General features: G+C 39.5%; 1 protein-coding gene and 1 long non-coding RNA gene across 13 annotated transcripts in view; one reads left to right on the top strand and one right to left on the bottom strand.

The window, feature by feature from the left end:
* Positions 1-27372, bottom strand: part of Myo6 (myosin VI) — a 146754-nt gene that overhangs the window by 45783 nt on the left and 73599 nt on the right. For 7 of the 12 annotated variants that reach the window (XR_003947804.1, XR_003947803.1, XM_011242667.1 and 4 more), the window contains exons 6-16: positions 23677-23782; positions 20757-20812; positions 20210-20307; positions 19388-19552; positions 14100-14180; positions 12396-12404; positions 10887-11067; positions 7390-7534; positions 5011-5168; positions 3582-3673; positions 1683-1755 (exon numbers count right to left, since the gene is read on the bottom strand). Coding sequence is in view for 10 of the 12 variants with exons in the window: in XM_011242667.1 (XP_011240969.1) it covers positions 1683-1755; positions 3582-3673; positions 5011-5168; positions 7390-7534; positions 10887-11067; positions 12396-12404; positions 14100-14180; positions 19388-19552; positions 20210-20307; positions 20757-20812; positions 23677-23782 (1164 nt within the window). In the remaining 2 variants the exon portion in view is untranslated. The remainder of the gene's footprint in view (positions 1-1682; positions 1756-3581; positions 3674-5010; positions 5169-7389; positions 7535-10886; positions 11068-12395; positions 12405-14099; positions 14181-19387; positions 19553-20209; positions 20308-20756; positions 20813-23676; positions 23783-27372) is intronic. The other 5 variants (XM_006510835.3, XM_006510836.2, XM_030244104.1 and 2 more) reach the window with 1 other exon arrangement.
* Positions 515-3630, top strand: Gm27227 (predicted gene 27227). Its single transcript, NR_166662.1, has 2 exons — positions 515-635; positions 2148-3630. It is a non-coding gene; the product is annotated as a predicted gene 27227 (long non-coding RNA).

Genomic DNA, 27372 nt, shown 5'->3' with positions numbered 1-27372 from the left:
TTTAATACAGGTTATGGGGAAACAACTTCCCAAAGAAAGTGACTCATCAGCCCCTGCATTCATGGCCCCAGGAACATCACAAAAGGACAAGACAGAGTATAAGACCCAGAACACCAGGAAGCTGGCTGTGAAACTGTCTCTCCTAGAAATGGATGTATAAAAAGACCAGAACAATGGCAATATCAACAGACTTATCAATGTGGACAGGGGGAAACTTCATATGGTCCCACACCTAGATAAAGAACCAACCACAGGCAACTAGTGAGTTTTGGAAGACAGAGAATTAGCTTCTCTTAGGCATAAGCCCCTTATGTTGTCCTCTGCAAAGTAGTCAGCCTTGAAACCATATACATACAAGTAATGAAATGGGCTCAGCAAGTTGTATTAATTTGATACATACATACATACATACATACAGATATGGATATAGATTATACGAGCTAGAATAGAGTTCTAGAACACAGAACAAGAAGCCAAAGTTCCCACTGCATCAATCAGAATGTGACACTTCTCTGAACGTTGGTGATGAATGACAATGAACATGCTGAACTAGCATAAGACAGAAGTGGGAAAATGGATCAACAGAAGGGGAGAAGTTCCTGGCAGATTGACAACCCCACGGCCAATTCACAGAGGTGAGAAGAGATGTGGTGGCTAAAAGGATGCTGAGCAGAGCAGGGTAGAACAGGGAAGACTTAGAAAGGCTATACTGACACAGGCTTTAACACTGACACAGGCTGTAACACTGACACAGGCTGTAACACTGACACAGGCTGTAACACTGACACAGGCTGCTACACTGGCACAGGCTGCTACTCTACACTGCACTGTCAAAAATCTAGACAATATGGTTATTGTGGCTGGATTATCAATTGGACTTTCAATTCCCAGACTTACCCAACACTTAACTTTAGAGATGGGATGGGCAAGAAAAGAAAGACAGAAGGTGGGAGATGGAGAGATGGCTTGATAGCTAAAAGGACTGGGGTTCGATTCCCAGCACCCACACAGCAGCTTACAACTGTCTGTAATTCCAGTCCCAGATCAGATGCCTTCTTCTGACTTCTGTGGACACTAGGCATAAATGTGGTTCGGAGACACACATGCAGATAAAACATCCATACAAATTAATTGATTGATTAATTAATTAGTTAGTTAGACCAAGAGTGAGCTGGAGGGCAATGGATGACATTTCTTTATTGATAAACTCAAAGAAAAGCAGAGGCCCTGTTCTGCAGTTTCATGGTGTTATCTAGCTTTAATGTGAAACTTCTAAAGTCAACTTGCAGTCAGTGAGAGATATTGCCATCCACAGAAGAGAACAGAACCAAGAGGCCCTGGCAAACCTCACCACACTGTGCACTTTGTCCTAACAGACGACACAGCTATCTGCTTATTCCCTGAATCCTGGTGCTTCCCCTTTACATGGGTCACCAAGTAGCCTTCAGAGTAGTAGAATATGTATCATAATAATCAGAGCTTTTAGAAAACCCTTCAACCTAGCTGAGAATGATGCCTTGTGAAGACAAATAACTGGCAGGGTGTACTACAAAAGACCCCATCTCCAACGCCACAGTCCCAAGTCCGATAACTGTCTAAATCACTGAACACAGTGGTGTTCCCAGCAAGTGCGGCCATCATCTCCCCCATATTTCCCAAAGGCAGAACACCAGTACCCATACCTATGCAGTCCTGATTGTCCACGTAATGGACTTCATTAACACCCAGGCCCTCTTTCTGATACAGTTCTTGTTCCTGTAAATCAAACATGACAGTCATCAACATAGAAATGCCATGCAATGTAAAATGCCACCAGACTTTGGTGTCATTTCAGTTACTGGTTAAACTATAAAGATTTTTACCAACAGGTATAGCCCTAAATGGTTTCCTGAAGATGAAACTAAGTTTAGACCCTTGCAGCCAACTATGGGTACAAGGAATCCACAGCAACATAATACATATAATTAGAAAGAATTATACATCAATAATATCTCCACAAAAACATATTGTCTATATGTAAATCAGTATCGTCTTAAAATAATGTTGAAGCCATTTTTTATCATATGGGTAACCTATACATTGAACTTAAATGTGTTCTACCATTTCCCTCACCATGGTTAAATATTTCTTCTCATGATCTATGCCAGGAAAGTTCCTGAACATTCTACAAGGCACGGTCAAATTGAACACAATCTGAAACTGTAAATTCATATACAGATTTAAAGGACTGTGATAGAAGCACGCAGAAGACAGTGCACCCTTCTGATGTGGTTCCTCTTTCTATGTGGAGTGTGACTGAGCTGGTGGGAAAAGTGCGGATTATAGCATGTTACAGGCGAAGCGTGCATGTGGCACAGCAAAGGAAGGACTAACAGCACAGCTGGACAGAACAGAGACGCTGTCTTACAGAACACTTGTTTTACTCATGTGTTTATGCTACAACTGATTACCTGCAGCCTATTCAAAAATCAACAAACGCAATGATATTCCAGAAACCTTACAAAGACAAAAATAAAAACAAAATACGGGGCGGTGGGGAGGGAATAGATGAGATGGAAATAAAGAAAAAAACCTACAGCTCAAAAACTCAGGAATGGCAACCCTGATGAAAGAGAGGAAGTACAGGGTGTGGACCTACAGCCAGGAAAGCAGAGTCAAGCCTAGGGAAGCCGTGGGATGCCCGCAGACCTGCCTTCTTCATCTGAACAAGGACAGGCTGCAGCCTAGGGAAGCCGTGGGATGCCCGCAGACCTGCCTTCTTCATCTGAACAAGGACAGGCTGCACTGGAAACTTTCCAGTTCCTCTACTCCAGCATCTTCAGTCAGCAAAACCTACCGCAGACAGCACAGAGGAGAAACAAAGGCACTCACGGGAAATACTGGAGGTTTTAGGGGAGAAAATAATGAGCCTGGGAACAAGTCAATTATCCAAAGCTATCTTTGCTTTGACTGAACTCTAAAGAATCATAAAATACCTTTTCCTAGTCTATCTTGGTATGCTGAGTGTCAGGCATGCCTACAGTTACACACTGAGAGCAGAGGAAGGACGTTCCTTCCTGAAGAGGAAATGGTGGCCAAAGACAGGCCACTCAAAAGCAGCTTGTAGCACACAAGACGGCACGGTAGGCACAGTGCTAGCCCGGGGTACTCCTGGCCAGTGGCTGCTCAAAATCTCCTGACTGGCACCTTTGTTGATGCACATAGGGAGGCGACAAAATGTGGCAGACAGAGCAAGCAGAAACAGACACTGAGAAGGACAAGAGAGGTTAAGGCCAAGGATGAGAGTGGGAAGCTGTTTAACAGTGGCAGAAATAGAAACAACCAAATCAGGGGGAAGCCCAGAAGCTGAGCAGACTAATGAAAGTCACCGGTGAGCGATCACAGGCCTCCCTCCTGCAAAGCAGCCTATTAACTCTTACAGGGGCCCCAAACTCCAGCTAAACTGCTGAACTTCGAGCACTTGCTGGACCACCTGGCCACCTCATGTCAGCCTCCCTCAGTCAGGGTAATTGCAACCTGAGTTTCCTCCTTGAATTGTAAACAGCTTAATGTGAACCTTAAATTTAAATATCATTACTCACCTCCTTCAGGATCCTTTCATTAAAAAACTGTTGGAGTTTCTCATTGCAATAGTTGATACAAAATTGCTCGAAGCTGTTGTGCTCAAAGTACTCTGCAAACAGAAACCCAGAGGAGAGCTGTCACCATCGACAATGTACGTTAATAGTCTGGGCTTACAAAACACATAAAATTGTTTGCTCTATGTCCCCAAAATGTTCTAAACTCAAAACTTATAACTTATACTGTCAGGCACTAAAATTAGGTATCAGAAATACCTTGTCCAATCATGCAAATGTCCTATGGTTTGAAAATCAAAAAATTATTAGTAAGCTCTTTTTTTTCTTAAATATATATTTATTTATCATGTGTGAGTACACTGTAGCTTTCTTCAGATGCACCAGAAGAGAGCATCAGATCTTATTATGGGTGGTTGTGAACCACCATGTGGTTGCTGGGATTTGAATTCAGGACCTTAGGAAGAGCAGTCAGTACTCTTAAACTCTGAGCCATCTCTCAAACCCCGTAAGCTCTTTTTAACATAAGTTTCTAAAACACTAGTTTCTAGGTACTAACACAACCTAGAGTACAAAAATTATTTAAAATTTATGTACTGTAGGAGATTTTCTTCCTGTTTAATCTGTTACCAAAAATTCTATGATAGTGATTCATTCTAAAGTTAAGGGTTGAATTATGTCTAAGACCCGTGAGGTTCTACAATTTCACACTCTGAATATGTGTATCATGTCTAAAGATGATGAAATCTCATCAATGATGGGAGTTTATGTGTTCCAAAACTATATTCCAACTTTATTATTTTTAGCAGCCGTGTTCAGGGGGTTTCTCTTTCCTTCAGCTGTACAGAGTACAGCTGCAACACTTTAGATGAAAATGTTTTAATTTTAGTACTAATTAGCTTTCTCTGAAAGCTGCATAATTCAATGCAGGCATGAACTTATAAAGAAGTTATGTCAACTGAATCACGAGAAGAAAAGGTTTCTGATACTTCACCTTGATGGTCAACTTGATTCAATTGAGAAGTAAATACCAAGAACATTGTTAAAGCACACCTCTGGTGTTGTGAGGGTCTTTCTAGAGATTGCTACCAAATAGAAAGTCCTACCCTGAATGTGAGAAGTACCATCTCAGGGGCTGGGGGTCCAGGGGCAACAAGAGGGGGATCAAAAAGCTACCATATATAGTCATATCCTCTCCCTGCCCCCCGCCCCCTCCCCTCTTGCCCTTCAGGATGTGAGCAGCTCTGCTCCACCATGATAAGGCTGAACACTCTGAAACCTCAAGGCAGGGTAAACACTGCCTTCTTTTGCTTCTCTCTAGTATTCGGTCATAGCAAGGAGAAAGGTTACCACAACAGCTTTAGACAAAACATTGTTGTATTTGTTTGTTTGTTTTTTAAATCAAATACAAATTAACAAAAGAAACCATGCTTACCGAAACCAGCAATATCCAGGACTCCAATAAAATAAGAAGATGTTTCAAAAGGAAAGCACTGATTTACCCTGTTCACCACGTGATCAAAGAGATGGCTATAGACAGTCTTTGCCAGAGCATCGCGAGCATTGTTTGCCTGCTCCACTTTCAGGGGGACCCTAGGAACACAAGAGTCCAAGGAAAGGTCCTTAAAGGGACAGGTTGAGAAAATACTATTGCATACATAAAGTCAAAGTGTATCTGAACATATTGCCTATACGGAACAATTAGTTACCAAGTTTCAGGTGAGTAGGCAGAGAAAATTAAAGAGAAAATTACAAGAGACATACTGTAACAATGAACTAAAATTAGATTAAAATATACTACTGTACAAAAAAAGTCTTTTTTTATTTTGTCTTTCCAACTCTTGTATGTAGTGTCTATATGGGATGATGGTATTCGATATTGCAGACACAAATGCAAGCTGTTTTCCTCCACAAAAATTAGAGTCTAATAAAAAAGAGCATATCATAGAGGGGGCTTTCCAAATGCCAGGCCAGATCTTAAGTACTGAGTGTAATGGGAAAATACAGAAAATGTCCATTGTTGAGTGACTTTTAAATTATTCAAGCATGGACTGGGCAATGGTGGAGCACCTTTAATCCCAACACTTGGGAAGCAGAAGTGGGTAGATTTCTGTGAGTTTGGGGCCAGCCTGTCAACAGAGTGAGTTCTAGGATATCCAGACCTACACAGAAACCCTGTTGAAAAGTCAACATAAAACTATTCAAGCATGCTTAATATGGTACAACATACATACAATTCCAGCACTCAGAAAGCTGAGGCAGGAGGATTGTGAGCTCAAGGCTAGCTTCAGCTACACAGCCAAACCCTGCCTCAAAAATAAATAATACATAAGTAAATAAAATAAAGACTTTTTCAAATAAACTCTATATGAGAATTCCCTATAAGTTTGTGTGTATACAATACAGAAAACATGAAAGAGCTATTATAAAGTAGTATAGAAATGGGGGTGCTCTTTGTTCAGCATGAGTGGTACTGAAGAAAAATAATTCATTGGCTAATTCATTAACTTAAAATACTGTATCACTAGGAAAAAATGTGAGGCAATTTTCTTGTTTTTGAGACAAGGTCTTTCTGTGTATCTTGGGCAGGCCTCGTCACCTTTCTGCCTCAACCTGCCAAACGCCAGGATTACAGGCTTGTGCCACCACACCTGGCTTTGTTGCAGTTGCCAAATATTTTTCTGAGTAGGTCACTTGTGTTTGTTGCTACCATATTTCAAATAGGACAGGACTTTAGAAAGGGATGGAGAATAGACTTTTTCCTTAAAAGTCAAGACTTTGCATTGCAGTACTTGTGAATGGTAAGCCTAAGTACTAATTTCATGCTACTGTATCTCAACCCAAAATTCGTAAAATATATGTTATTAAGCCGATACTATGCAATCTGGCACAATCTGAAACTCTTGGTTACTGATTTTAAAAGGCTTAGGAGTTTGGGAAATGGCTCACATGATGAAGTGCCTGTCACAGAGACATGAGGACATACATTGGGATTGTGCCCATGTAAAAGCAAGTGTGGAGACTCCATCTGGAACCCAACTGTGAGGAGGGAATCTCTAGGACTCCCTGGGCAGCCAGGCCAGCTAAGTGGATGAGCTCTGGGCTCCGTGAGAAACCCTGACTAGGAAGATGAGCGGGAGAATGGTTGGGGAGGATACTCACGCCAGCCTCTAACCTACACACACACACAAGTACACAGGCACCCAAGTGCATACACACATCACACTGTCACACTGACATGTACAAACATCATGATCACACACATGCCCACACAAAAGACAAGTGAATAAATACTTCCAAGGGGACAAGAAATAAAAAGAAGTGGCTATGGCCTTATTTTCTATCACTTGTGATTTTCTCTAAATGAAAAAAAATAGTAAGTGTAACAAGAAATTCCCTTTCCCTGGATATGCTATAGAGTTGCACTTAGTAGGAGCTTTAGTACACACCATTTATATGGAAAAGAACTTTTGAAGGAAAAGACTCTGTTGCCTAAACAATCAGACACTTAAGCCACGTACATTTTTATAGCTGTGCAAAAGCAAATCTCGCCTGTTTAATGAATTCCAAACTTGTGTCAAGGAGAATGTGTCCAAGAAATAACTCCAAATCCCCATTTATTTATGTGATCAACTACAGCTGTTGGAAGCACAGAATCCTGAACTATCTGGCACAGCTTGAGCATTCAAATGGCAAGAAAGAATGAATGATGCATAAACCCTGACCTTAAACCTCAGGGTTTTCAGAATCTAAATGTTTTTTCCGTGACAGCCCACAAGGCAGAACTTGTGCGGAGCAATGAGGTAGGGCTTACTTTATAACGGTTCCTTTGGTGCCCCCTGCTGTGGTGAGCATGACTCGAGTGGTTAAACTGACTCGAAGATCATCTTGGTCCAAGCCCAGCAGCTCAGCACAGTATTCCAGGGATGGGGCAGATTTGTTCTTCAGATTGCAGCCACCTAAGAGGATGTTTCCGTGTGAAGTCAATAAGCACTAGGTAAATGACGTCTTCTAGGGTTGTTTCTTCGCATTTTCTTTACTTATGTAACATTATGGGATAGATGACGCTTGCTTTTAACTTTCAAACCCGGCTCACTTTTTTCCCTGTCCTTGTTGGACACCCCTTCTAGCAAGTTCAACAGGAAACCCTAACCTGGGACAGAGCCACAGGGAAAGAGACCCTTCCCAACAGCAGATTCACATTCCACGGTTTCCATTACCTGCTGCCAACTAGACGCAGAACTATTGTGGAAAATTTCAGAAATAAATAATTCTTAAGTTTTCACTTCTGAGCTCTGTGACAGAATTGCCTGCCACTCCCGCCAGGACTATAATCCCTTTGTCTGAGAAATCTACATTAAAATTACACACAAGAGGGAAAACCAGGAACCCATTCGTTTATTTAAATGTTTCTTCTTCTTTTTTTTTTAAACTGTACTGCAGCATTTCTTACAAGAATAATGCAGATCAATATAAAAAAAGTTTTTAATCTTGAAAATGCAAAAACTGTAAGATAATATCTATATTACATTAATGTCACTCACTCCCTAAAGATGTTCTCTAAGCATTTTTATTACTGTTATGTTGTTTATTGTGATATTGTTACTGTTATGGCATACAAGGTGGTTGCATGGGATTTTTAAAACATAGGTAGTCCTAACAGGTACTCTCTACACTTCCACTAAATAAAACAAGTTTTATGACATCGGGGAGCCTTACAAACATGCATTAGAAAAGGAGCTTTTCTGCACAAGTCACCCAAGGAAGTTATAGGAAGTTACAGGAAGAAGAGAAAAAAATAAAACCAAACACCTCATTTTTAGTTAGCGGGACATGTTTCATATCCATGGAAGGACACAGAAAAGAATGGAGATTAATATAGAAAAGTTTAGCTCTTAAAACAATAATAATAATAACAATAATAAAACTATCTAATGTTTATCTCACCTCAGTCTCCCTGCATGCCTTCTATTTCTCACACAATAGAAAGGATTTTTTTAAGAGAGAAAGTAAGCACATGCCATGCCCCTATTGATCACTTGCACCCATCAGCTGGTCACATGCCCCTATTGATCACTCGCACTCATCAGTTGGTCAGATGTCCCTTATTGATCACTCGGCACCTTTCAGCTGATAACATGCTATTTCTGGTGCTCTATACAGCTTCATGTCCTTCCTCAGGGCAGTAATGAGAGACAGGAAACTCTCATACCACTTCCAACCACTTGCCATTTCTATCATTCCTATGTACATCAACTATTCTACACTTACATTTATTTTTTGTATTACTTAGCCACTCCCACAAGCTCCCTTCCTGTAGTGATGCTAAAGTACAAGTGAAATGCATGTCTCAATATATTTACCAAGGAAATTTTCCAAATCCTCTTTTTAAAAATCTCTGATTATTAAGGCATATTCCAGGTACCTAATTTTGTTTCAATGCATTTTCACTTCAAAGAAAATGAAGAGTGGTCTGTGTTTCATTTGATTTATTTACTTACTATCTGCCAAACACCAGTGTTCAGAACATTTTGTAAATACTTAACTCATTAACTTCTCTTCACAACTCAAGTTGGAGGCTATTATCTCTCCATAATGACATAACTGAGACAAAGGAGGTACAAGGTCATACAAAGAGATAGCACATGATGAAGCAATTTGACTGATGGCCATGTGATCATCCAGTACGCTATGTTATAGCTAACGTTATTCATGGGATCATTGGACAGTAGACCTGAAAGTCATTGAAGACTGTCTATCTTAGTCTGTTCACTCATGGATGACAAGGCTCAGTGGCCTGAAGGTAATGAGAGACAGTTATGACAATTGTCTGAGCTAGTCAAGCATGAGTAGAACCAGGGCCTCCTGTCTATCACTTTATTGGTAGCTAAGCTCAGCACTATTATGCAGGTTCCATGTCTGCAAAAATGGAGGCATCTCCAACCTCATCATTTTCTATGTTTCAGTTATGACTATGAAGGATCTTATTGCATAGAATACATTTTTCTCCCAGTGCTTGGGATCAAACTTATGGCCTCAAAATGCTAAGCAGAGCTGGGTCCCATGGAACATACCTGTAATCCCAGAAGCTCACTTTGAGGCCAGTCTAGGCTCCATGAGACCTGTCTCCAGCCAGGGGAGATGGCTGAGTGATTAAGAGCATGTTCTGTTCTTTCAGAGAACACAGGTTCAGTTTCCAGCACCCACAAGGTGGCTCACAACTGCCTGTAATTCCTGTTCCACAGAATCTTACGCCCTTGTGGTTTCTATGGCACCAGGAACACATGGAGTCTGCATACACTCATACAGATAAAAATGAAAAATAGAAACCTTCAAATTTTAAAAAGGAAAGATGGGAGCAGAGAGAGAGAGATGGAGAGAGGAGGAGAAGTTCTCCACACTGTGACAATCTCGAGCCCAACCCATTGTTTCTTAAGTGGCCTTCCCCTCTTTCTCTGGAAGTCCCTTCCCTATACATATACCACTACTAGGAATTGTACTTCTTAAAGGTACTCATGTATTATTTCACTTTGCAAATGAACGCACCTGGGGGATCTCAGTCAAACCCATAGTGTTGGCCGCTCTATTAAGTGGTGCAGCAGACTCTTAACTCGCACTTAGTGTAACTTTCTAGGAAAATGTATTAACGCAAAGTTGGAAAATATTATATTCTAAAGGGTCAGGTAGTAAATATATTTGGTTTGATGGGACATGGTCTCGACTGATCACAGCTTTGCCACTGTAGCATGCACACTGGCATAAACAATACACAGACGATGGGTGTGCCATATTCCTCTAATACTGTATTATAAAAGCAGGTAATGAACGAGGCTTGTCAATTTCATACTCAGATATCAAATCTGCAATTTTGAAAAAGTCTTATAGTTTATACAGAAATGGAACCATTGAGAGTGAAAAGGCACTATCTTGATAGCACTTAAATACTTTTGAACATCATTAAGAAAGAAACATTTTTATCTCTCACTAAAGAAGGATGTACTGCTTATATTAAATCACCCCAATTAACTGATTCAAGTTTAGATCTATGAAACAGAGAAAGCTAAAAGTGTATGTTAATGGATAAGAGAATTATTCTCTTAACTAGTAAATTTTTTTAAAATATGAACTTCATAATAGCTAGTAATTTGTTCATGGCCATGTAGCATTCATTGTCAAAGTCACCATATATCAGAAGACATCACAGAAATTTGGTGTAATTTTGACAAACATATAAACAAATCACTGAATACTCATACTCATAGCTAGGAGAGAACAAACATGATCCTTTAATGAAAATATAAAAGAAATAACCTGAAGTGCTTCCGGCTTCCTCAAAATCAATATTTCCAAGGTGCAGGACACCAGCTACAACTCGAAACAGATCAAGTTTTTCTTCATCATCCAAACCAATTTTTTTCATGGCTGTGCACATCCTGATAAAATCTCCATGGTCGTCTAATAGAGGATCCTTCAAGGAACCTGCCTTAACATACTATAAAACAAGAAGTGTCAACTGACTGGTCTTTATGTCATTCAAGTAAACTAAAAACTACAACAGCGGGTCTATTAATGCAATGTATGACATGCAAAAATAAAATTGTCAACAGAAATTTGAACACATTTAAAAACAGAATGGAATAGGAAGTGTTTGCAAGAGTGCTCTGTGTTATTTCTTAAAACTTCAAGTGAGTCTATAATCCTTTCAATAAAAACTTCAACTAAAACAATGGAGTAAGATGCTCTGTAGTTAAATCATGATGCTACCTCTAACGTACTATAAGTCTAAGATGTTAAGAAAGAATAAATTAGTGAAAAGGGAAGGAATGGCTGAAATGAAGTGACAGCCTCCGATCAAGAAGCAATCGGGTAGTAATGGGTGTTCATCTGGCTCTGTCATTACAGTAAGAAAATGTTCCACAATAACCCAGGTAGGTTACAAATATATGCATTTTTTCTCAATTAAAAATAAATATGCAAAACACAGGACAAGTGAAAAGCATCGTAATAAGGAATTTAATGTTCCAATAGGCATGGAACTAGGTTAATGGCTGACAAATTACATCCGTGTTAACCAACAAATCCAGATAAGGTTACTGTGTCTTCATGGCCTGACAAATAGTCCTGTAACATCTCTATGTTGTATGTATGAGGTGAGGTGAATTATTACACAATAGGCTAACTCCAGGAACCCATGCAAGGGCTTTCTGGATAAAAATGAAAACATGAACAGAAATTCTGTTTCTCTACTAGAAGAATTTGCATCTTAAGTATGCATGTGAGGATCTAGCAAACTCAGACAGAGGGGGAAGAAAGTTAGGCCTGCAAAGCTAAGAGAAGAAACAGAAAGAGAAGTTACTAGACTCAGAAAAACCCACCTAGAAATTTTCCAGAACGTGAGCACTAAAGCTAAAGTTAAAATAAAAACCTCAGCATCAGAATTACAGAGCATCAAAGATGTCTGCTGCTTCCGGGCAATGTTTTCTTCTCCCAGCATGCAACTGTGGCCTGCTAGTCACAAGATGCTTTAAATGTCTGATTATGTGCCAGATTTCCGGAAAATGTCTAGAAAATGAAATTCTACTCTGTTCTTTAAAAGAGAAGAAGGCAACAACCACATGCAAAGTTGAAACACTGTCATGCAGGATTTTTAGTCTCGCAGTTGAGCGTTGGCAGCATTTTAATTTCTGTTTTCTAACCAAATCCTCATGAACTATTTGCTTCACTGCAGACTGAAAATACTGCATTCTCCTAAAATTTGTACACAGCAGAAAGACACCCAAACAGAATGAGGCAAAGGGCTTAATTAGTCAAAATGATCACCTCGTCCTCCTGACAAAGAAGAGATAAAAGTAATTTAAATATATTAATCCACGGTTCACCTGTACATATCACACGCATGCACATTCTCTCCGTGACATAAGATTTCTGATAAAGCATTTCACTCTAAAATACGGAAGGAAGGTACTTTCCTGGCCGGCGCCGCACACACACATGCGCACACTGCTCTCTGGAGACTTAAGTATCAGTTTTCCTGTCTCCCCACAGCCTTTTCTTTGCTTTTGCATTTTTTGTGTGTGTTTTCCCTACAGGACCACTGCAGTTATTTTGTATGGCTTTTGATTATCTTAGTGGAAAGACTACAACTTATATATTTTGATGGTATCTTATAAGAACATAGTCTTTCAAGATGTAGTAAATACTATAATAAATGTTGATGTTGCTTCCAAAAGTCTCAGCTGTGGCTGTAACATAAAATTTATGCATAACTCAGATATCTATGTCTCATGTGCTCATGACTGAAATGAGAATTTCATTTTTTTCTATTCATTTATATTAATGTATTTTACATATACTTTATCTTACCTAATCTGAGTAAAATCAAAACATCTGATTGGCAAGTACAGAACCATTAAGAACTGCTAACAGCAAAATACTGACATAAATATCTTTTTAAAAATAAGTCAAGATTAACTAGTACCAATAACTAATGATTTAGTTTTTATTAACTGAAATGTATTGTTTAGATACAATAAAATACTAGAATTCTGTAGGTTAAAATTTATAAAAGTTTAAAATTCTTAAACATTTAATATGTTTTAAATAATAATTACATAATTCTTAGATTTAGTAAGACAACCATATGTGAAACTTCATAATATATTTCAGCTATATCGTTGATACAGCAAAATTTTATGTAAACAGTCTTTCACGAGAATGCTTAAGTTATTTACAGTCTATGTCAAATCTTACTTCAGTAGACAATAAATTAAAAGGCACACTTTATGCTTTCTCCTGGGATGGTCCTCAAAGGCCCATGTGTGGAGGACTTGGTTCTCTGCGCAGCAATATCCAAGAGGAATGGCTTTCGGGAAGTGGCTTGGTCAGGCCCACTCTGATCTTACCAATAGATTAATCACTGATGGGCTATTAGGAGGTATGGAAACTTGGCTGACAGAACTAGCGATCTTGTGGTCTTTATCTTTTCTCTGACACACATCCTCTCTCCTTCCTTTCTTCGGTCTCACCTCTCACTCACTTCCGGCCGCCATGGCAAGCAGCTTCCCCTAGCCACATGCTCTCTCCTGTGGATTCTTCCTTACCACGGCCCAGAAACAGAAATGACTAACCATGAACTGAAATAGAAAACTGGGCAAAAGCAAATCTCCCGTACTTCTCGGTGATTTGCTCGTGTGTTGTGTCAGAGCTTTGGAAAGCTTATTAATACCTAACTACAAATAATAATATCTGAGTACGCTCCTGAATTATGATGACTCATAAGCAAGTCCATAGCATAGGAATCCAAAAGGGAAGATGAGGAGTCAGTGAGTTTGGGCCCAAGAAGAACCAGAGCCCCGCTGCTCTATATATGACAGAGGTCTAGAGTGTCACACTACAAGAGAGATGGGGGTTATAGTGTAGTTTTAAGAAATATACCTGGAAGCAACAAGTTCCAAAATAAAGACAAATCCTTCAACAATATTTTTTACAGTAAAGATTTTTCATTCAAAATATAATCTACTATACCTCAGGACTTTTTCGGTTCTGTAAAATCTGTTTGTCCGTTTCTTTGTTAGCGAAGAATCTAGTGCAGCCCCGGTTTAAATACTGAGACAAAGAATTAAAGGTACAGTTACCATAGGATGCAAGGGGAAAGATCACAACTACAAAGTGAGCTCAAGTTCAGCCTGGGCTACATAAAGATGCTCTGCCTTAAGCAAACAAACAAGGAAACAAAAACTAGAGAGCCGAGGGTGAAAACCGTGACCCAGGATCAGCCTGGCATACACAAGGCCCTGGGGTTAATCCCAAGAACTGAAACACCGTTAAAGGTCTCGGAAAGATGCTATTTCCTCCGACTTTGCTGTGGTAAAAAGGCTGTACCTGTTCTTGCCATCCATTGTCACGCTGTACGTTTTCTTCATACTCCACAATTTTTGCCTGACTGTACCAAATGCTTCCATAAAATGTGTACAAATATTTTTAAATTGATAATGTCGAGCATTTTCAGCTTTTTATTTTGCAAGATACCAGCGATTGCTGCAAATATGCTAGAGCAGTAAATCTCTAAATTATAGATCAGTTTGGATAAAGTAATGCCAAAATAAAGTCCAGCCACTGTAAAAGCATGCATACCACTCCAGCTCTGCTTTGTGTTAACAACCAATCAGTAAATTAGAAGGACAAAGTAACAAACAAACAAACTACCTAATGAAATGATCAGAACGCTTTCCTGCCATTTATAGTGAACTATTTGGGGAACATGATAGAAATGTGGCTGTATGTTACATAAAAGGAATATCAATTATGGCATATGTAGACCCCCAGCTCGCTCCTGCCACTGCTGGGACCGCCCCAGAGGAAATGAAATCCGTCCTGGTGGTCCACACTGTAAAGGCAGGAAAGCCTTTGGTTGCTTTTGAGGATGCACGTCACTGTGCTAGGGAAAGCTGTGCCTTCTGAGACTGAAATGCTGTGCTCCCAAGCTTCCAAGCCAGAAGACATACTAGATTAAAGCCACAGCACTCACATTACTTTCTGGCCAACAAAGTGTTGGCAAATCTAGACATATATCATAATTTGCATGATTTCTATAGTAACTTATATTTTTAAAAAACCACATCAAAAATGCCTCTTCTGTTTTCGTAAAGATATAAGAATTGACTTCAAATTCTAATTAAGTTGAAAAGCAGAGGTCAGAAGATGATGCCAAATCCCCTCAGTCTGGCATTATAGGCGGTGGGAGCCATCATGTGGGAGCTGAGAACTGAACCCAGGTCCTCTGCAAGAGCAGGCAATGCTCCTAACTGGAGCCACCTCTCCAGCCCCACACCAGCATTCTTTCAAGTAATCAGTTCTTCCACTAGGATTTTCAAATCCCCAGTCATCACTGTATTTGGGGTGGGGCATGAACAGTTTCTTACTATTCAGCGTAACATTCAGACAGTGCGTGCATTTCCCATCACATTCTAAGTTGCCCAGGGACACGATTATGCCCTTTATCTTTTAAAATTTATCTTTTAATCCTGGCTCAATGTCTAGCTACCAATAATCAGGCAATAGGTATTTATTATAGAATTGAACTAAGGGGCATAATGATACATTCTTCATTAACATTGATTCAGTGATTGAAGTTTTTACAGCTACATTAAAGTCAATTTTAAGGCTAGTATTACAAAACCTTGTAAATTTTTAATTGGGTTTAAATAAATATGGTTCTGAACACCAGTGCTTTTACGATTGAATTACATACCTTCTCATACAGTGTTATACCTGTTGAGGATCACTTATCTCAATACTTTGAAAAAATGATCCAGATTTCAGAGTTGCTTACATTTCAGAGCATGTGTATAAACTTTAATTTCCCAGCTGTGCATCCCAAATTTTAAAGTACGAAGACCCAGACTTTTCAGTGTTTGAGATTTGGAGTTTTTACATTCGGGATACTGAACCCATGATAAACTTACAAACAAATCTCAATAGAAAGCTCATTGGTAAGGCTATAAACCTAACACATCATCTAGTAAGAGCTCGGGTATCCATGTGGGGCGAGGGGAATCAATGCCTTAGCCCAGTGGTTCCCAACCTATGGGTCATGACCCCTTTGGGTCATCAGATAACCTGCATATCAGATATCCTGCATATCAGACATTTACATTAAGGTTCATAACAGCAAAATTATAGTTATGGGGTAGCAATTTATAATCTTTACTATAACATAAATGTTCTGTGAAGGAATATTATTCCTTGTTGTTTAGTAAATAATAAAGAAATCTATACAGAGGTGCTCTTTTTTTGTAAAACATGATTTTAATATTTTCAACTGTTGATATTCAACAAACAGAATAGTTATTTTAAGATATATTTCATTGTTATGTTTCCCTTTTCATTTCTGATTTTATTAATTTGTATACTATCTCTGTGCCCTCTGATTAATCTGGCTAAGGGTTTATCTATCTTCTTGATTTTCTCAAAGAACCAGCTCCTGGTTTTGTTCTTTGTATAGTTCTTTTTGTTTCTATTAGGTTTGATTCTTACCTGCCTTCTAGTCTTGAGTGTATTTGCTTCGTTTTGTTCTTAGAGCTTGCAGGTGTGCTGTCAAGCTGCTAGTGTAAGCTCTCTTCAGTTTCTTTTTGGAGGCACTTAGAGCTATGAGTTTTTCTCTTACCACTGCTTTCATTGTGTCCCATAAGTATTGGTATGGTGTGTCTTCATTTTCATTAAATTCTAAAAGGCCTTTCTTTATTTCTTCCTTGGCCGAATTATTATTGAGTAGAGCGTTTTTCAGCTTCCATGTGCATGTGGGCTTTCCATTGTTTTTGTTGCTATTTAAGACCAGCTTTGGTCCGTGGTGATCTGACAGGGTGCATGGGATTACTTCAATCTTCCTGTATCTGTTGAGGCCTGTTTTGTGACCAATGATATGGTCAATTTTGGGAAAGGTATCGTGAGATGCTGAGAAGAAAGTATATTCTTTTGCTTTAGGATGAAATGTTCTATAAATATGTTAGATCCATTTGGTTCAAAACTTCTGTTAGTTTCACTGTGTCTCTGTTCAGTTTCTGTTTCCATTATCTGACCATTGATAAGAGTGGGATGTTGAAGTCTCCCACTATTATTGTATGGGGTGTGATGTGTGCTTTGAACTCTAGTTTCTTTTATGAATGTGGGTGCCCTTGCATTTGGAGCATATATGTTCAGAATTGAGAGTTCATGTTGATTGATTTTTTTTTCCTTTGACCAGTATAAAGTGTTCTTCCTTATCTTTTTTTTTATAACTTTTGGTTGAAAGTTGATTTTATTTGATATTAGAATGGCTACTTCAGCTGGTTTCTTGGGGCCATTTGCTTGGAGAATTGTTTTCCAACCTTTCACTCTCAGGTAGTGTCTGCCTTTGTCACTGAGGTACATTTCCTGTATGCAGCAAAATGCTGGGTCCTGTTTTTGTATCTAGTCCATTAGTCTATCCTTTTGGAGGAATTGAGTCTGTTGATTTTAAGAGATATTAAGGAAAAGTGATTATTATGTACTGTTATTTTTATTGTTAGAGGTAGAATTATGTTTGTGTGACTATCTTCTTTTAGGTTTGTTGAAAGATTATTTTCTAACTTTTTCTAGGGTGTAGTTTCCTTCCTTGTGTTGGTGTTTTCTGTCTATTATTCTTTGTAGGGCTGGATTTGTAGAAAGACATTGTGTAAATTTGGTTTTGTCATGGAATATCTTGGTTTCTCTGTCTATGGTAATTGAGAATTTTTCTGGGTATAGTAGTGTGGGCTGGCATTTGTGTTCTCTTAGGGTCTGTATGAGATCCTCCCAGGATCTTCTAGCTTTCATAGTCTCTGGTGAGAAGTCTGGTATAATGCTGATAGGTCTGCCTTTATATGTTACTTGACCTTTTCCCCTTAGTGCTTTTAATATTCTTTCTTTGTTTAGTGCATTTGGTGTTTTGAGTATTAAGTGACGGGAGGAATTTCTTTTCTGGTCCAGTCTATTTAGAGTTCTGTAGGTTTCTTGTATGTTCATGGGCATCTCTTTCTTTAGGTTAGGAAAGTTTTCTTCTATAATTTTGTTGAAGATATTTACTGGCCTTTTAAGTTAAAAATCTTCATTCTCATCTATACCTATAGGTTTGGTCTTCTCATTGTGTCCTGGATTTCCTAGATGCTTTGAGTTAGGATCTTTTCGCATTTTGCATTTTGACTGTTGTGTCAATGTTTTCTATGTTATCTCCTGTACCTGAGACTCTTCTTCTATGTCTTGTATTCTGTTGGTGATGCTTACATCTATGACTCCTGATCTCTTTCCTAGGTTTCCTAACTCCAGGGTTATCTTCCTTTGTGATTTCTTTGTTGTTTCTATTTCCATTTTTAGATCTTGGATGGTTTTGTTCATTTCCTTTGCCTATTTGATTGTGTTTTCCTGTAATTCTTTAAGGGATTTTTGTGTTTCCTTTTTAAGGGCTTCTAGCTGCTTACCTGTGTTCTCCTGCATTTCTCTAAGGAAGTTATTTATGTCCTTCTTAAAGTCCTCTACCACCATCATGAGAAGTGATTTTAAATCTGAATCTTGCTTTTCCGGTGAGATGGTATATCCAGGACTTGCTATGGTTGGGAGAATTGGGTTCTGATGATGCCAAGTAACCTTGGTTTCTGTTGCTTATGTTCTTACATTTGCCTTCCACCATCTGATTATCTCTAGTGCTACTTGCCCTTGCTATATCTGACTGGAGCCTGTCCTTCCTGTGATCCTGGTTGTGTCAGAACTCCTCAGAGTTCATCTGTCTCTGGGATCCTGTGATTCTGAAATCCTATGAGCCTGAGATCCTGGGTGTGTCAGAGGTCCTGGGAGTCAAGCTGCCTCTGGAACCCTGAGATCCTGGTGTGACAAAGCTCTTGGGATCCTGGGATCCTGGGATCCTGTGGACCTGGGAGTGTTAGAGTGCCTGGGAGAAGAGCTTCCTCTGGGTGTTGTGGGACTGGCTGTGGAGTTTGCACCCAAGGTCTGCTCAGGGCACTGGCTCAGACGGGAAGGAACCCATGCCACGGGTCAGACAGAGTTCCTAGGTCCCGCTGGTCCCAGTTAATTCTGGTGTTGGGGCAGATGTTGTGTCCTCCTCCAGAGGTGCTCTCTTTATCATTCCCATTATTTGCAATTCATAGTTAATCTTGAGATGAAACTCTGCAAGCCCAGAAAGCCCACTGTGCTTGATTTAACATAAGTTATGTACAAAAACAAGTAGGACTCCAAAACCAGTAAGTTTTAGGACGAAGAACGATTTGCAAACCTGGTATAAAATTTATTTTCCTCCAACCTACCCGGAAATTATCTGGGGAGCTCAAGTGAAGCTTCTCCCTGATGTCTTCTGAAGCCCCAGCACAGAGCCTGTAGAAAATATGGTAATTCCGCTCCTCTTTGCCTTGAACACAGATCCTAGACTTCTCTAGAAGGTAATGGGAAACAAATCCTCCAACAACCGAACTCTAAAAGACAAAATAGAAAATACATTTTATATCCGTGGGATTGAAATATAACTCAATGCTAAACTAACTTTTTCTAATAAACATTTGCTTGTCAAAGAAGTTAAAATGTTTATTAAATACTAGACAAAGACACCTACAATGTAAGCTTTGATTATTTCTCCTTCATTTTAAACATTGTTATCCAATCTCTACCCTGAGCCTCTCCAGAATCAGAACTGACTTAGCAGTGCACACCAGTGTCCACAGCAGCCCATAGACTGTTGCTAAAGAGCTCTCAGCTCACCACCATGAAAATCTGCTGTTAAGACACTAAGTGCCCTCATGTGATCATTACAGACTACGTAGATCAACAGATAACGTATAGCTATATATCATGCTGTGTCTGGTGATCACGTACATTATGGCATGTTATCAAGACAACAAAAGAACCAAGTATGAGTTTAAAAAAATAACTATAAATCTATGATTGGTGATACATCCATATCCAATATTTTAATTTTAACCTGAATAGAAGTTCTGGATACTCACTGTAAATACATACAAACATACAATAATAGTTTAAACAATGATAATAATCTTAGAATGAATACACAAATTCTAATTCTAATAAGACCACAAACACTTCCCAAATACATCACAAAAGCAGCTTCCATTTACCTTTTCATTGAAATGAATTTCTACAAATTTTCCAAATCGACTGCTATTATTGTTGCGAACAGTCTTTGCATTTCCAAATGCTTCTAAAAGTGGATTCGCTAATGAAAAAGAAATGAAAATACTTCATCAAAAAAAAATCATGAGAAAGGCATGAAGAAAAATTATAAAGCAATATACATATTACATCTCTGCAAGGAGGAACATTTGGAAAAATGCTGGAATAAATGCTTTTAGAAATATTAATACAGAAAAATTCTCAAGTAATATCAAATTCCTCAAGAATTAAATGTTTAGACACTGTAATTGTTTTACTTTTGATTGACAAGTGGACAGGATCTAGGGTCATCTAGGGGACAAGCCTCGGGGCAGAGAAAGACAATAGGTTCATAGATCACCATGAAGGAAGTATCTGAGCAAAAGGTTTAGGGGAGACAGGTAGGTTTCTCACACTGCTAAGAGGAAAGCATTACAATGTAGACCACAAACAAGATCCTTCTAAAGTACACTTCAAATATACCCAACAATAATAAATAAAAATTAACAATACCTTCAACAATTCTATCATCAATATCTTGACCTGTTCCATAAGATTCTGTCAGGTATCTATTTTAAATACAGGACAAAAAAAATCCTTGAATAACAATAATATTGAATACAATAAATTTATGTTTACTATTTAATACATTTCAAACTAATCAAACATGGATCATCAATGTAAGTGGTAATGTGCTTAAAGTTTTATTTTTTATTTATGTTTCTGTAATGTGTATGTCATGGAATTACATTTGCAAGCCGTTTTCTTATTTTAACATATTCTTTAAGTAGATTTACATAAGTATCTCTTAATAACCAACTTAATAACTATATACATTTACATAACAAATAGATATCTTTCATAAAGGACTCTACCATGAAAAAACTAAGAACTGAGCTGGGCAATGTGGCACATGCCTTTAATCCCAACACTCAGAAGGCAAAAGCAGGCAGATCTCTGTGAGTTCAAAGCCAGCCTGGTCTGCAGAGTGAGCTCCAGGGCAGCCAGAGTGTTATACAGAGAAACCCTGTCTTGAAAAACAAACAAAAATCAAAAAACCTAGGAAGTACAATAGCTTAAGAACAATTCTGAGAATAGTTCAGAATGTGCTGGTCTTAGCATATCTTCACCACTAGATTAAACTTCCCTGGGTATGTTCAGTGGTTCGCATTGATCATCAACTCAGTGGGTCCCAGAATCATCTAGAAGACAGGTCCACTGCCATGTCTGTGAGGGACTGGTATAGATTAGGTTAATTGAAGTGGGAAGACCCGCCCTGACTGTGAGTAACCAGACTCCATTCACTGGGGTCCTGGACCACATAGAGAAGAGCTAAGGCCAAACACAAACACTCCCCTGCCCTCCTCTGCTTCTTGACTATGGATGCAGTGTGCCAGCCTTCAAGCCAAGAAGCCTTCTCCACCACTGTGAAATTTTACCCTTGCACCCTTTCTCTCTTAATTACTTCTTATCTGACATTTTGTCACAGCAATGCCACTATTTACAGTATTTAGATTAACAGGATGAAACTACAGTCCTATAATGGTAAGGCTCCTTGGCTATTATTTTTTATTAGATATTTTCTTTATTTACATTTCAAATGCTATCCCAAAAGTTCCCTATACCCACCCCTGCTCCCCTACCCACCCACTCCCACTTCTTGCCCCTGGCATTTCCCTGTACTGGGGCAAAGTTTGCAAGACCAAGGGGCCTTTCTTCCCAATGATGGCTGACTAGGCCATCTTCTGCTACATATGCAGCTAGAGACACGAGCTCTGGGGTACTGGTTAGTTCATATTGTTGTTCCACCTATAGGGCTGCAGACTTCATCTCCTTGGGTACTTTCTCTAGGTCCTCCACTGGGGGCCCTGTGTTCCATCCAATAGATGACTGTGAGCATCCACTTCTGTATTTGCCAGGCACTGGCATAGCCTCACAGGAGACAGCTATATCAGGGTCCTTTCAGCAAAATCTTGCTGGCATATGCAATAGTGTCTGGATTTGGTGGCTGATTATGGGATGGTTCCCCGGGTGGGGTAGTCTCTGGATGGTCACTTGATATGCCCTCACTGATAAGTGGATATTAGCCCAGAAACTTAGAATACCCAAGATACAATCTGCAAAAAACAAGAAAATCAAGAAGGAAGACCAATGTGTGGATACTTCATTCCTCCTTAGAATAGGGAACAAAATACCCACAGAAGGAGTTACAGAGACAAAGTTTGGAGCTAAAACGAAAGGATGCTCCTTGGCTTTTTAAAGGTCATGATTGCACACCAAGTGTTGAGAGTTTAATTTGACGGTAGAAAAGGGGATCTGATGAGAGATGAGGAAGTCTAAATAAAGAGTAATTGTGAGAATCTTTCATAGCACCAACATTGAGAATAGAAAGCCCATGTGAATTTGAAGCCAGAACTAACCTCCTGTGGAACCCTCTGAGAAACAAGCCATCAGAGCCAGCTTTCTACAGTGTAGAGATCAGCTATCACATGAGCTGTTGGTTTCTTCCAAATGATACCATGAGGTATGCAATGATATTAAAAGTCAATTTACTTAAATACTCTGTCATCACCCCCATCACACTCTCAAAACTGCACTATATTCATAATACCCAAGAGGCAGGAAAAACCCTACTGCCTACCAACTCATGTACATATACAGCAAATGTAATAAATCCATGCAATAAAATATATTTAGCCCTAAATTTCAGGAAGGAAACTCTAATGCAAACTAGAACATACATGGGCGAGTATGTTTTTTCTTTTTTTTTTTTAAAGATTTATTTATTTATTATATGTAAGTACACTGTAGCTGTCTTCAGACACTCCAGAAGAGGGCGTCAGATCTTGTTATAGATGGTTGTGAGCCACCATGTGGTTGCTGGGATTTGAACTCCGGACCTTCGGAAGAGCAGTCGGGTGCTCTTACCCACTGAGCCATCTCACCAGCCCGCGAGTATGTTTTTTAAGAGGCAGGGTTTTACTCAGTCCTCTCCATTCCAATCCCCTTGAGACTAAAGTGATCTTCCTGCTTCAGTCTTCCAAGAATCTGTGTGTGTGTGTGTGTGTGTGCGTGTGTGTGTGTGTGTGCTCTAACCAGCTCAAATATAAATGAACACTTATTGAGCTTAAATGAAATAAGGAAGTCATGGAAATATTAATACAAAACAATGCCACTTAAACAAGGTACTTAGAGAAAATCATAGAAACCCAATGGAAAACCGTGGTTAACAGCATCTGGGGGAGTAACAGGGAGGTTGTCGGTCTTGTGATGTGAAGAATATAGACTACACAATGGCATGAATGTGACAATGTGAATGTACTTACTACTGAACTTCAAAATGGTTAAGTCAACAAACTCAGTGTTATGTATTTTTGAACTGTGAAAATAATGTCTGGTTGTTCAAAACATCTCAGATTAGCTAAACACTCACCTTAGAACAAACTTTGTATTTTCTGTTTTGCCAGCTCCTGATTCTCCAGATACGATGATAGACTGGCTCATCTTGAGCACCTTCATGTCTCGGAAAGCTTTATCAGCTGGGGACAAAGTAACACAGTAACAGAGCGAGCAAAGTTATTAACAAGAATTTATTGTAGGGGCCCTTACTCCTAAAGACGCCGTGAATGATAAAGTTATTCAAAGGGTTCCTGTAAGCGTTTACTTGAGGCGTTCCTAACAGAGAAGTACCAGGAAACCCAAACATCCCAAGACTGAGCTAGATTGTCTCCGCACTGAGCTTTGGTTCAGCTTGCCCAAATGCCAGAGCAGTTCTGCAGAGGGACAGGAAATGCTGAGTGTGCATGACTAATGAGGTCCCCAGGGAAAAGCAAGAGGGAATGAGCTTCCAATTAGAAATCTGGCAACTAAAGCCATTGTGAGAGAGAAAAACAACTCAAAATAAATAATTATTTCCAGCTCCAACCGCATACCTGTAAATTTTATGGTTTCATTGTATTAACAGCTGAGTGAGAAAATACTGACCCAGAAAGATAAACAGATAAATGTTAGCACTGAATCTTCAGCTGTGTATGTCTCATTTGGAATGACCACAGAGATCGGGAAATTAGTAAGGGGCCACAGGGAAGTAGGGCTTTCAGGGAAGGGAAAATAAGATGCCATGGCATAAAGGGAGGATTATGGAATAAGAAAGGTTAAATGGGGCCTGGAATGGGAGGGCTGGGGGTAAAAGAGGGAATGTGGGGAGAGATAACTCACACTAAAGACTTTCTAAAAACAGTCATGAAAACCTACTACTGCAGACACTTCCTAAGATATAAACAGACATGTATAAAAAGAACTTAAATGAAGTCACTGTCTAATGGGACAACAATGCCTCTACTAGATTCAACAGCTAACAAATAAAAGGCCCAGTGTTGAAATATATTACCTCTATTGAAGTTGTTAGCCAATGAGGTCCCAGAAACCCCAAATATTACCTGCTGGTTGTAAATGCTCTTGGTTACCCTCCAAAACCTGACAGTAAGACCCCTATGCTATGGCTACAGACATCATATACTTGAGTCAAAAGACATGGAGAAATAAAGCTGGTACTGACCTGGAGGAAAGCCTCATCCCCATTGACTGGCATTCCTAATGCAGGGAGGGTGCTATGCATGCTACTAGAGGAGACTAGCAATCCAATCTTATCTAAATGTGAACCATGCAAACTTCAATGACCATGTAATGTGCCTGGTAAGATATGGTCACTGGTGCAATAGTGGCATGGATGCCATAGGAGTAACCAACCACTTTCTGTTTGGATTTAAGGTCCTCTGCACAAGGTGAAAACCATGGATGGCACAGTTATCAGGAGCAAGAACCAGTGGCTATCCAAATCATAGGACATCCTATTAGTAATATTATAGCTAATAAGCTATAATGTTAAACCAACTCTCAACTACTTCTCATTACACCCATAGATTACTGCATCTCTCAAATCTCATCAGAAAAGGTTCTTTTTTAAAGACCTATTTATTTTTGTTTTATATGTATTGGTGTTTTGTGTGAATATATACTAAGTATAATACATATGTACAGTGCCCACAGAGACCAGAAGAGAGCATCAAATCTCTCTAGAATCATAGTTTACAGGAGGCTGTGAGCTATCATAAGGGTGCTTGGAGCCAAACACGGGTCAGCAAAGCTCTTAACTACTGACTTATCTCTCCATCCCAAGACATCTTTTTTTGGCATTTGATGGTGATTAACACAGATTCCTGCAATTGGTCAAGCAAGGTTCAGAAAATAATTGATTGTGGAATGCTCAGTCCTATATAACACTCAATCCAACTATATCATAACTTCCTCCTCCCGAGGCTCAGGGATCACTACAGAAGAGGGGGGCAGAAAGACTATAGCAGCAAAGGTGGTGGGTGATTATAAGGACAAGGTGCCTCTGATACAAGAGGATGGTTGCATATATGAATTCACAGAGGTTGTAGCAGCATGAGCAAGACCTGTACAAGCTCAGAGTGTTCAAAATCCAGCATGGAATTGGGGGTAGGAGGCGGGCATGAAGTTCCACTCCTAGCTGAGGTAGTTAGTGGTTGCCAGAAGAGACAGAGTTGGCTTTTGGGGCCCTTGTAGGTCTGACATGCTCCAGCTGATGACCCCATGCCTACCTATGAGTATACAGGCAGCACTAACAGGACTCAGTACAGTCTTACAAATAAAAGAATGAAGACACAAAGAAGGGCGGGATGGCATAGGGAGTTGATCTGGGAAGAGATGGGTGTGGATAAGGAATCTGAGCAAATTACAACGTATAAAATTTCCCAGCAACACAAACACTTAAAAAGTAAATCATGTGGAATTCTGCTCTCTATATTATTAAATTAAAAAAATCATATAAACCTGTCAACATTTCTAAAACAGACAAAGTTAAACTGGTTTAAATCTCCCTAACTTAGCATTATGTATATAGAATTTTTCAGCAATTTTTTACACTATAATAATCGAAGCTGTAATGTGTCATAAATGGGCAGGTAACACAAAATCGGCACGATTACTTCTGTTAATGTGACTAAACTTAAAACAAAGTTGAAATTCATTCCCCCCAGAGAGCTTCACACTGCGCAAAATTAGCTACACTCAGAAAGATAAATATCACGTGTTTTCTCTCCTGTGACTTGAAAGCAGGAGGGAGACTAACTTATGAAGAGGGGGACCAGCAAGAGAGGAGAGAGGAACCACAGAGGACAAAGAAGAGACTATTAGAAAAATACATGACACAACTTCCTCTGAAAATATCATCATGAACTCATTTTTTCAAAACAAACATTTAAAAAAATAATTCCAAAGTAATTTGGCTCAAGAAGACAATTATTTTTCATCCCAAACATGTGCCACCCACATGAACAAAAATAGCTTTACAAATAGCTTTCCTCCTCAGAGCAAGCTCCAAGCAGGATTGCATGGGTTTTCCCATCAGTCCACTGTGATTGAAGCATCTGTCTGCACTGTGATGCTGCTGCGAGGGGAACCTTTGGGAAGGAGGACCCACTAAGAGGTCCTGGAGACATACTCTGAGAGGGTGGTTTCTCACCTGACACCTTGGGTTCTCACGAAAGAGGGTTGATGTAAAAAGAACAAGCCTGGAACCTCTGGCTGTATCCAGAAAACACTACATCCTTATAGTCAGCCTCCACCTCTACTTTGAGAGTCTTTCTGCCCCCTCTTCCACAATGATCTCTGGGCCTCTACTGCTGGCTGGAGGTCAACTATGTGTTCCTGTAGCTATCACTCTATGCCATGAAGGGATGCAACCAAGGGATGCAACACTGCAGAGTCTGTGCCTTGCTATGGTTTATGAACCTCCCAGACTGTGTGCTAAATAACCTGCTTCTTCACAAAGAGGTATTTCAGTAGTGAGACAGACTGACAAATAGGACCCTAAGCAGCTTCCCACTGTCCAATCTACGAAGGTCTCCTACACCTCCCCTCACATTGCCATTCTACATACCCTGTAAGTGGTAAAGGCTGTTAACTTTTCTCCAGTGATGAACTTCATCATATTCAGATTCTAACGACAGTGCCTCGTGAAGGCTGATAAGTGAATATAGTGATTTGCATCAGAGCATCTGAGAACTATGAGTCAGACGGGTATTGCACTCCTTCCAGCTAGCAT

The sequence above is a fragment of the Mus musculus genome, chromosome 9 (assembly GCF_000001635.26).
Source record: "Mus musculus strain C57BL/6J chromosome 9, GRCm38.p6 C57BL/6J".
Classification (NCBI taxonomy): Eukaryota; Metazoa; Chordata; class Mammalia; order Rodentia; family Muridae; genus Mus; species Mus musculus.
The sequence above is the reverse complement of the archived record's forward strand: the minus strand, read 5'-3'. Positions and strand labels throughout refer to the sequence as shown.